Genomic DNA, 12,168 nt, shown 5'->3' with positions numbered 1-12,168 from the left:
AGGCTTAACTAGGAGGTGCTTTGTCATCCAGGAGAGGCAGAAGTAAGGGACATTGCTTGTCAGGTGAGGCTGTGAGCGGGCACTGCTAGCCAAAGGAGGCTGTGGTGAGAGTGCACTGCCAGCCAGGTGAGACCAAGGTGAAGAGACAATGCTGACCAGGTGAGGCTTTGAATGGAAGTGGGGGGGGGGGGGGGGGGGGGGGGGGAAAAGAACCATCTGTCTGCTGAGGTTATGGCAAGGGGGACCACCAGCCAGGTGGTGTGCTGAGTAACATACCATATTCACTTAGGGTCTCAAGATCTGTGGCCACAAATCCATGCCACTATTGATGTAATTTTGTTAGGATCACTGCTTTTCTATCACTTGTTTCCCCAAGTTCCTGATTTCTCAGAACTCTTGAGACTGTTCAGGATCAGAGGCTGCACTTGGAGGGGTGGATCAATTCTTAAAATATATATCTTCTTTCCTTAACATAGAAGAGTGTCAAAAGCAATGCTTTTATTTTTAAACAGGAATTATTTTGGAATATGAAAAAGGAGGGGAGACAAAGAGCAAATCTATTGATCTGCTTGATTTAACTCCAGTGTAAGTTTGATTTATGCTGACTAAAGAAAAACAGTTAACTTGAAAGTGTCTTACCTCCCTTGTTATCATCTACCTTCACAAATACAATTATTTTACTTACTTCAAATATCAATAGTATAAATTGTTATGAGCCAGGTTGTTATTTGGTGAATGTCCCTTTAAGGCACCTGGACAGTAGAGTAGTTGTGTGTGTGTGTGTGTGTGTGTGTGTGTGTGTGTGTGTGTGTGTGTGTGTGTGTGTGTGTGTGTGTGTGTGTGGTGTTATCTCCAAGACAGCAAGACTATGACAACGTGCTGGCTGTTTTGCACAGAGAGTTGAAGAGACAGAGACAGAGAGCTGGTCTCTGTCTCAATGGATGAAGAACAATAGCTGTGTCTGTCACTACAATCCATGTATGGATTTTTGGAGCAATCAAGTTGAGTCCACTTTGTTGTTAACCTGTGCTGGAAAGCAGGTATTTGTGTGGGCAGCCACGTACCGAATGCCTTCGGGATGGCAGATACTTTGGAACAAAGCAGTGGAGATCATCGGAGATTGAGGTGTCATATGGGTTCCATCGTGGAACATGTGGATTTCGTAATTTCTCTCTACATACTCTCTACATTTTCTCTCTACATTTTCTCTCTACATTTTCTCTTCAGTCAATGGTGGTTTTTGCAAAAGCCTTTGCTCACGTTTCACCTTATGACTTGCTGAACTGAACCTCGAGAACTATTCCTATACTTGGGGTTTGGGAATTTGCCACACACACACACACACACACACACACTTTGAGTTCATTAGTTTTGGGGATTACGTTTAATATCTAATGTTTTTACTTTTCTTATTATCACAAGTAGTTATTAATAAAATAGTTTCTAACACTTATACATGGCTTGCTGTGTTTCTATTGTTGCTGGTACATAACATAAATAAAGTAATAGTTATGTATTATTTATGTTAATTTAAATTTATGTTGATTTGTTTGTACTGTGCTGCAAAAAGCTAATTTTCATGGCATTTGTACCCTGTGTATGTATGCCTATGACAACAATAATCTTGAACTGAAACACATTTCACAATCCAATCATTCTAACGATAAAGAAGTTTATGTGAATTCATTAGCGATCATTGGCTATTTATGGGCCCTGGTTCTTTTCTTTAACAATGAAAACATGTTTTGTAGTTCTACCCCATCAGACTATTTCAAAGTGTTACAGACCTCTTGAGGGCACTGCTCACCCTTTTTCTTCCCTGATCTAAGGAATTCCAGTCTTCTAGTTCAAATTTTCTTGATAGATTATACCTTCTTATTTAAGGTATCGTCTTTGTATGTTTTTTTTTATTGTTTCTAATATATTTCTTAGAATATAAAAATCAAAATTGTTCATAGTATTCCTAGAAAGGTCTAACCACAGTTCTATATCTTTGACATTATGCCTTTGCCTTTCAATTTAAAGTGATGCAGATTTATGAATTTGCAGAGATCAGGTACGAAATGAAAGTATGAAATATGATTATATACATATTCTCCCAATTTAAAGCCAGCAAAGTATGCATGGAATGCACTGAATTTTGCAGATATACTCTATAATCCTTAGCTAAAATGTCAATATTTAACTTTGACTTTGTAGAATATTTTATCTTTGCGGTTCTTTTTATCTTTTATTTTACCATTAATATCTTGCTCTCTTAATCTATTGAAATTAACATTTTTCTTTTATTGCACACATTTAAACCAGTGCAGACATAGATGCTGTAGTTGACGAAATCCAAAGGGTTGAACCACTCATAACTGCATCTCGTACAGAGCAAGTGAAGCAGCTGGTGCAAAGGCTCCAGGAAAAGCTTGGTCAACAGGATGATCACAAATTCTATCTTTTTAAGGTGATAAATTTCCCCTGTGTCAGTAAGTAAAACATTCTGTTAAGCCACAAACTAAATGAGCTTTGGAACAAAATTGTTTCCAGGATTGTTGACATTGTTCTAATTTAGAGATGTGTTGTAATAGCAGCTGATGCTCATTCCCCTGACACAGTATTAATACTGCGTCAGGGGAATAATAAAAGAGGATAAGGATGGCTAGAGTAAAGGTAGGTCCGATTAAAGACAAAGGTGGGAAGCTGTGGAAGTGGGTGAGGTTCTCAATGAATACTTCTCTTAAGTATTCACCAAGGAGAGGGGTCTTGATGACACTGAGGACAGTATTGTTAAGGGTAATGTTCTAGAGTATGTAGATATCAAGAGAGAGGATGTGTTGGAGCTGTTAGAAAATATTAGGACAGATAAGTCCCCGGGGCCTGACGGAGTATTCCCTTGGCTGCTTCGTGAGGCAAGGGAGGAGATAGCTGAACCATTGGCTAGGATCTTTGAGTCCTTGTTGGCCACGGGGATGGTACCGGAGGATTGGAGGGTGGCAAATGTTGTCCCCTTATTCAAAAAAGGTAGTAGGGATAGTCCAGGGAATTATAGACCAGTGAGCCTTACATCTGTGGTGGGTAAGCTGCTAGAAAGGATTCTAAGAGATAGGATCTATGATCATTTAGAGAATCATGGACTGATTAGGGAGAGCCAGCATGGCTTTGTGAAGGGATCTTGCCTCACTAGCCTGATAGGGTTCTTTGAGTAGGTGACCAGGAAGATTGATGAGGGTAGTGCAGTAGATGTGGTCTACCAGGATTTTAGTAAGGCGTTTGACAAGTTCCGCATGGTAGGCTTCTTCATAAGGTCAGAGGGCAAGAGATCCAGGGAGGCTTGGCCGTGTGGATGCAGAATTGGCTTGCCTGTAGAAAGCAGAGGGTTGTGGTGGAGGGAGTGCATTCGGATTGGAGGGCTGTGACTGGTGGTGTCCCACAAGGATCAGTTCTGGGACATCTACTTTTTGTGATATTTATTAATGACTTAGATGAGGGGGTGGAAGGGTGGGTTATCAAGTTTGCAGATGACACAAAGATCGGCGGTGTTGTGGATAGTGTGGAGGGCTGTCGAAGTTTACAGAGGGATATTGATAGGATGCAGAGCTGGGCTGACAAGTGGCAGATGGAGTTCAATCTGGAGAAGTGTGAGGTGGTACACTCTGGAAGGACAAACTCCAAGGCAGAATACAAGGTAAATGGCAGGATTCTGGGCAGTGTAGAGGAGCAGAGGGATCTGGGGGTTCATATCCACAGATCACTGAAAGTTGCCACACAGGTGGATAGGGTAGTTAAGAAAGCTTATGGGATGTTAGCTTTCATAAGTTGTGGGATCGCGTTTAAGAGCCGCGAAGTAATGCTGCAGCTTTACAAAATTCTGGTCAGACCACACTTAGAGTACTGTGTCCAGTTCTGGTTTCCTCATTATAGGAAGAATGTGGAGGCATTGAAAAGGGTGCAGAGGAGATTTACCAGGATGCTGCCTGGATTAGGGAGTATGGATAATGAGGACAGAGTAAAGGAGCTAGGGCTTTACTCATTGGAGAGAAGGAGGATGAGGGGAGACATGATAGAGGTATACAAAATATTAAGAGGAATAGATAGAGTGGACAGCCAGCACCTCTTTCCTAGGGCACCAATGCTCAATATAAGAGGGCATGGCTTTAAGTTAATATGTGGGAAGTTCAAGGGAGATGTCAGAGGGAGGTTTTTCACCCAGAGAGTGGTTGGTGCATGGAATGCGCTGCCTGGGGTGGTGGTGGAGGCTGATACATTGGTCAAGTTCAAGAGATTGTTAGATAAGCATATGGAAGAATTTAAGATAGAGAGATATGTGGGAGGAAGGGCACAACATGGTGGACCGAAGGGCCTTATTGTGCTGTATTGTTCTATGGTAATACTAATGAATAAGCTAATTAGACAAGTGTAGCAAGACAATTAGGCAAGTGGGATAATTTTGTTTTACATTAGGAAGCAGATACTTTGTTCATATTGTGGTCCTGGTCTGGTTTCCAAATTATGGAAAATTTTCTAGCATGATCTGAGGATCTGGATGGCACAAGAAACTCAACACTATCACATATATGGTTAAAGTCTGTGAATGCATTTTTAAATTGCATCTCTCATAAAATGCACTACTAGTGTACTTTCACTCACTTAGCAAACATTTCTATCAGTCAGACATGAACCAAATATTCATCAACTAAAATCACTCGATTGAACATTGAGCCCGATTCCGAGACAGACACGTTTCACAGCCGCTACACCCTAACAGCTATTCAGCCATGACAAACACATCAAATAAACGTATTATTCAATTTTAATACACTTCTGCTTTCTTTTGGGGGAAAAAAGTGGCTTCTAATCAGAAGCACCAGCAGCAAATTGGTTGGAGGGGATTCAGCAGGATCACTTTACAGAATTCACTACCACAATCCCATCCTTCTCACTTCAGTCCTGAAGAGAGAATGCTTGCTTTAATTGGTGGCAGTGGCAGGATCAAGATTATCCAAGATGACAGCATCTTCTTAGCTATTTTGTTTTCCATATCTTGGTTCCCTTTTAACCTGTCTTTTAATTTAAAAGTTGCAGCTGTAAGCTGTAATGTTGATGCTGACATTGGAGTGATTTATATAGCTTGTGTCCCTAAAAATATATTTGATAAATTCCAAGCTGATTTTTGAAAATATTTTATAACAAAACACAGATATGGAGAAAAATCTTGCTTTTTTAAAAAAAAATCTGGAGCAAACATTAATCCTTCTCTCATAGCTCAGCATGGAACAAGACAAGCAATGCACTAGCTCAGTAACAACTTTGATTGTTCTATGAAGGTTGGTCATCGCCAAGAAGCTGATTCAGACTACAGACCAAGGGATTAGTTAAAAGTCAGAACACAACTGCTCCATTGAGGTTAATAAACAACACCTTTATAAATTGTGGTTAACCAATCTTCAAAGCTTATTTGATTAAAGATGCTTACTCTAGGTGGGCATTGCTGAAGGTTGAAACAAATTTTTAGTAGCATTTCTGTTTGTTTTACACATAGGTACTTCGGGCACATATACTGCCACTGACAAATGTTGCATTCAACAAGTCTGGCTCAAGGTAAGTGTCCCATTTGCTTTCTTTTAATGCTTGTGTCTGAAGTTAATAGAATACAGAACAGTACAGCATAGGAACAGCCCTTTCGGCCTACAATGTCTGCGCTGAACACAATGCAGAATTAAACCAAATCTCTTCAGCCTGTACAGGATCTCCCTGCATATTCATGTATCCATCTAACAGCCTCTTAAACACCACTGTTGTATCTGCTTTCACCACTACCCACGGCAGCCCATTCCAGGAACCTATCACTCTGTGCCAAACAAAACTTGCTCCACACATCTCCTTTAAACTTTCCCCTTCTCACCTTAAAAGCATGTCCTCTAGTACTTGACATTTTTACCCTGGGAAAAAGATTCTGACTATCTATACCTCTCATCATTTTATAAACTTCTATCAGGTCTCCTCTCAGCATCCTTTACACTAGAGAAAATAATCCAATTTTGTCCAACCTCTCCTTATACCCTCTAATCCAAGCAACAGCCTATTTAAACCTCTTCTACACCCTTTCCAAAGCCTCCACATCCTTCCTGTACCGGGGGGAACAGAATTGCACACAATACTCCCAAGTGCGGCCTAACCAAAGGCTTATACAGCTGCAACATGATTTCCTTACTCTTATACTCAATGCCCTGACCAATGAAGGCAAGCATGCCATATGCCTTCTTTACCACCCTATCTACTTGCATGGCCACTTTCAGTGAGCTATGGTGGACCCCAAGACCCCTCTGTGCATCAATGGTGTTAAGGGTCCTCCGATTAACAGAATACTTTTGAATATGAAAAATGTAGTGTTCTGACAGCGCCATCAGTCTGAAAGGTTAATTTCCGTATTTGCAAGGAAGGTGCAAGGGAGCACCTGGAAAGGTGGGAAATGTGGAGCAAATTTAATAGCAGCTTTTGTTCTTCCATTCTAATTTGGCAGGCAGTTTCCATATGAAAAGTTCTATAAACAATGAATAATGTAAATGTCTGGTTCATTTATCTTGGTAATGTAATTTAAGTGATATCTGTCTACATTTGATTATGTGTTGATTTTTGTTTCCCAAATTCCACTATAAACAGTACAATGTCATACTTTTTACATTTCTCGAAAGTGGAGGACATTAGGAAACCAGAACAAATATTTCAGTGAGGTCCGTTAACTATCAGGTTGCAGCATGTCACTGGAAATCAAAAAGAATCTTATCTGTCAGTCCATATGAAGGTTAAATTGGGACAATAGCAGTCAGGACAGATAAACTGCCTTAATGGAAGAATTTTAATTAACAAGATGTTTCAACTTGTACTTAATTGCAAATCGAATTGGATTCCCTCATTAACTTAAAAAGATCCCAAATGTGTGCCATCTTGACAGGTGATCTTTTGAGTGTTGTTTTTGTTGCAGAAGTTGATGAAAGTTCATCTTGATGATCAAGACTTTATTTTGATTTAGTTTTGAGCCTGTATTAAACATTAGTGGTTGTGGGTAGGGGAATGCAGAAATTTATCTTCATATGAAAATGTGTTTAACTATTTCTACATGGGGATAATGCATGTATCTTGAGCATTTTTTAAAAAAATGTAGTGTACTTCTAAAGTTTGTCTTGCTTTTACTTAAACAATTACATTTTGATGGAGCTAACTTTTTGCTTTGCACTGATTAGGTTTATCACGGGAAGCTATGATAGGACCTGTAAAGTATGGGATACCCTATCAGGAGAAGAGCTGCACACACTTGAGGGACATAGAAATGTGGTCTATGCCATTGCATTCAACAATCCTTTTGGGTGAGATCAGTAATTGAATGTTGGTTGCTGTAATTGTCAATAAACTTGTGGCTACGATTTTCTTATGAGCTTCAAGTATCACAATCATTGGTGGCTTAAAAATTGATTGCACTTCAAATATATATTATGCAATATCCAACAATAGATGCCAGCAATGGATAATTAGTTTTTAAACTTGCAAAATATTGAGATTGTCATATGTTTTTTCAGTTTGATTTTTAGCATTTCCTCAAACAATATCTTGTAGTTATAGAATATAAATGTTTATTAACATTTGCTCACAACTGTGTCAAATGTGTTAATATCTCAGAGTGGCCATCACAGTATTTGCATATGAATGTATTATGAAAAGGTAGTAACTGAACAACAGTATTCTTCATCTCTGTAGAACAACCTACCATCCAAGCTACTTTACAGTTTTAAGTTCGACCAGTATATAAGGTATAATCATCGTATGCTTTGTCAACAGCACTGCTCTACGAACTATTTAAATGTCCTCAGAACATTTACCCCCACCCCCCAAAGCATTTAAAAAAAAACAGCAGCAGTTGAAAGTGTGCGGAGAAAAATGGAATCTGCTTCATAATGGTATCTCTAAACATAATTAATTTGGAATTCTTCGGGCGTTATTGTGAAGAATAGAAATATACACTTTGACTTTGCAGCTCTGACAATTATTCAGAAAGAGATGATTATTGTCATGGCTTCTGGGTTGGTATATGACATTGCATATACAGAAGATGTGCTACTGCTTCATCTAAATGTCCCTGTAAGTGATTGCACTTCTCCTTTTGTACAGGAGTGAGTGCCAAGGGTTTCCTCAGTATTCTCTGCTGTAACTTTGAAAAGCCCCTGGCAAGCAGTATGGTTTTTCAGGGCTACAGGGCATCTCCACTCAAACAGCAATGCAGAACTTTTCATTGGAGCTTAACTTGGATGCCTATCAAAGTGCTTGTGTCATGGTTAAAACATGTGTTTATTTTTATTTAGAGACAAGATTGCAACTGGCTCATTTGATAAAACCTGTAAATTATGGAGCTCTGAAACAGGCAAATGTTATCATACATTTCGTGGGCATACTGCAGAGATTGTGAGTTAATAAACTTTGTAGATTTGAAGAGATACATTTCTGCAAATAATTATTTTCCCAAAATAAGTGCATTTGGAATGGTTATATGAAAGTCACTTACTGGAGCTTATTTATCTGAGAGAGTTACAGTGACAACCAATACATTTAGGTCAATATTGCCATTTCAAATTCCTGTCCTAGGATTGGCTTCTGGACAGCCCAAGTTCACAAATGGATCTGCATTGTGATCCTAGAATATCTGTAAACAGATTTTTGTTAATTTATCATTATATGTCTACATTTCTGTTTTCTTTACAACTAGCATTGTTGTTATTTCACTTCTAATGCAACATTTTCTTTTCATCACCTGTGATTGTTAATAATGCCATTGCTACTTGTTAACTAATCCTAAAAGAAAATGATTCTGGTGAATCTCAATACAGATCCTTAAGGAACATCACTCTATGTCCTATCAATGAGATAAATTCCCTTATTTTTGTCTCCCTTCTAATTACAATCCTATGTATGAAGGCTAGATTGAATTTAGTGCTTTTATTTTTGTTAATCACTTGCGTCAAATATGGAAACTTAAATACTCTCAGTAGCAGGCCCACAATTAGAAGGGATCTTGATAGATTGTAACAACAATCATTTAGTACAATCATTTGGTACATTTCATAAAATGAATGAAAGATAAATTTCTACCCCAATGCCTCTTTCTGATCAGCTCACACCTTGTCCCTAATGGCTGATTCCAGTAGCTTCCCCATTCTAACAAAGTTAAAAATTTACATTAATCTGGTGTCTCCCTCCTTCACTTAAAAAGTGGGTTATGATTGAGTTTTCTGACCCAAAGAAAATAAGGATCAATGCACTTGTAATTTATTCACATTTCTTTTAGTAGGTTCAGATTCAAATCTGGGAATTTGTCTACCTTATATTCCATTAAAAATTTATTTAAAAAATTAGCATCAAATCCATTGAATTATTGTGCTATTTTTAGGTTCCTGTGTATTGGTAATGTTTTTGTCTCTTCCTTTTCTATGAAAATTGATAAAGGGCATCCTGTAAATTCCTCAGTCACATATGAATAATAGCCATTTGGTGATGGGCTCTTGGAAAGCAATATCCTGGCATACAATACCATCTCCAGGCCAGCAGGATGTTATTACTTGTTCAGTTGAAACAGCTCAGCAAATTTATTCATGTAGTGATGTTTATTTCACCACTATGTGATTGAAAATGCACTTTTCCTGGGGTGAAACTCTAATGAGCATTTCTGGGTTATTGTCTGTCTTTCCGCAAATTGCTGGTGTAAACATCAGGAAATAAGAACATCATTGTCATGGTACAGATATTAGTTAGTCATTCCAAAAAAAACATGCACTCAGAGCAGCAGTGGACAGGGCACCTCTAATGCAAGTGTCATACCCATTTTTTAAACCTTGCACCCATCCTCCAGGTACCAAACCACCTATGGTGATCAGTCCCAGCTCTAATTAACCAACACTCTGAATTCATGATGATTCTGTTTATTTAACCATCCAGCACCACTGATGGAGACCCCAAACCTCTGAAGCCTAGTTTGACCCATTCCTGCCAGGTCCCAATCCTTCAATTCATCCCACCCCAACCTAGACAGATCTATTAATGGCTGACTGAACCTAGTCTTCCAAGTTCCCAGCCAGACATCTGATGGCCAGCACACTTATTCTGGCTCAGATCTGGATAGTGCATTTTTCCCCTCAAAGCTTGTTCAGCAGGAGCTACTGAGATGGGTTCATCAGCAAAATAGAAATAGGCATGCCATGTAATTGTCATATTGTAACTAGCAGAATAGATAGATGAGGTAGAAACAGCAGAAATAGCATATTTTAAACTTTAAGAAAGTTTTCAATAATGTCCCACATAAGAGATTAATGCACAAAATTAGAGCACATAGGATTGGTGGACAAGATAACTGATTGGCCAACAGGAAACACTAGGAACAAATGAGTCATTTTCTCAGTGGCAGGCAGTGAATATTCCTTATGATCATTGAAGATATTTCTTGGGTTCTAGAACTCAAGCTTGATAGTTATCTGTTGTGACACTATATATTGAACACTTCCTTAGCCATATTCAATACAAAAAAAATGCTTGTCAATCCAGGATCTCTCAGGCTGCAAAATTATACCTTAAAGAATATACAAATTTATTTATTGCATGATTAGAACCTTCTTGCTTTGTAATGCACAATAGTGGTCTTAATGTGTACTGAAATAAACAAATGGAATTAATTCAAAATCTTATTTCAATAGAATTTCATAATGAAGCTGGAATTGGGTGGGGAATCCTGCTGTGAACTATTATGTCTCAACTCTCCATCCCTTTAAAATAACTGATTTGCAGTTTATTTCATTGTGGCATCAACTTTGTCCTTTGTTCTCATTTTGATTTTTTTGATATCATACAAAATACTTTCAGCAGTGGAAAACCACAATCAATGATTGCAAAATAAATGTACCTTTATGAATAAATAGGGAATGTAAATGTATTTTGTGTTTTTTTTCCTCCTTCAATTGGACCATTGCTTTCTATTGTAATACCAACCATTGTGCTATGGTTGCTTTCAAAAACCACAAGGGCAGATGCTATTTGAAAAGCCCGAATTTTATGGAAAGGAAAATAACTTCAAGGTTAAAAAGAATTATGGTGATCTATAAAAATATCAAACACTTCTTTTAATGTTTTACTTTTTGACTTATATTTTCAACCCATTCTAGGTATGTTTATCATTTAATCCTCAAAGTTCCCTAGTGGCAACTGGCAGTATGGATACTACAGCAAAGCTCTGGGACATACAGTCTGGAGAAGAATCTGTTACTCTGACAGTATGTACGAAATATTTCCACAAATGCTTCTTTTCAGTTTAAGTATCTTGTAGTTATTTTGATCTCCTTAGAATATTAGATGAGAAACATGTTTACATTTTGATATTGAAAAATCAAATAAATGGCAGATACTGGAAATCTAAAATAAAAACAAAATGCTGGAAATAATCAGTAGGGGAGGCCATGCCTGCAGGAAGAGATGCCCACAGATGCAACCTGACCACCTGAGTATTTCCAGCATTTTCTGCTTTTATTTTGCATTTTGTTATCATTTCTTTGTTCATTCAAGTTATTTTGACAGCAAGTTTTTCATGCATGACTGATGAACATTAATTGGCAAAATGCCATTTGTATTACAGCATGCAAACGTGAATCAAGTTGTCAATGACTTTGTTGAGATTCTTAGAAAACAATGTGTTAATGAGTTTGAGTTGCTTATTTTCATAAACATTGTTTTTGATATTTGCTAAACTTAAATTGCTTGATTAGATTACTTCTACTTGCATACAATACTGTGGTTCCCTCTGATGTACCAACAAGAATTTTTTTTATCTCTTTTACTTAGCTATGTCTGTTTATCCAGTAGGCTCCACATTAGGAATGATAATCCAAATTAGACTAATGGATGACATTGCTGCTTCTTGTCCACATATTCGAGGGGTCCTGACCATGGCTCACTTATAGCACTATTGCTTCTGAGTGGACATGTGTTTCAAGTGCACTTTAAAGACTTGAGCATTTACCCATATTTCAGTGTTGTATAGAAAATGTTTGGTATTGTTGCTGCTATCATTTGGATGAGACTTTCAACTAGGTGGCTTGGATTTCATCAGGTTAGCTATACAGTGTCCCACTGCACTATTCATAGAAGTAT

The 12,168-nt window shown here is 38.0% G+C and overlaps 1 protein-coding gene across 2 annotated transcripts in view; it reads left to right on the top strand.

Annotated features, from left to right (window-relative positions):
* daw1 (dynein assembly factor with WDR repeat domains 1) overlaps positions 1-12,168 on the top strand; it is a 31,722-nt gene that overhangs the window by 1,662 nt on the left and 17,892 nt on the right. For both annotated transcript variants that reach the window (XM_052017149.1, XM_052017147.1), the window contains exons 2-7: positions 513-585; positions 2,308-2,452; positions 5,528-5,586; positions 7,230-7,352; positions 8,343-8,442; positions 11,187-11,294. In XM_052017149.1, coding sequence (XP_051873109.1) covers positions 513-585; positions 2,308-2,452; positions 5,528-5,586; positions 7,230-7,352; positions 8,343-8,442; positions 11,187-11,294 — 608 coding nt within the window. The remainder of the gene's footprint in view (positions 1-512; positions 586-2,307; positions 2,453-5,527; positions 5,587-7,229; positions 7,353-8,342; positions 8,443-11,186; positions 11,295-12,168) is intronic.

This window comes from Pristis pectinata, chromosome 6, assembly GCF_009764475.1.
Source record: "Pristis pectinata isolate sPriPec2 chromosome 6, sPriPec2.1.pri, whole genome shotgun sequence".
Taxonomy (NCBI): Eukaryota; Metazoa; Chordata; class Chondrichthyes; order Rhinopristiformes; family Pristidae; genus Pristis; species Pristis pectinata.
Note: the sequence above shows the minus strand (reverse complement) of the source record. Positions and strands in the feature narration are given on the sequence as shown.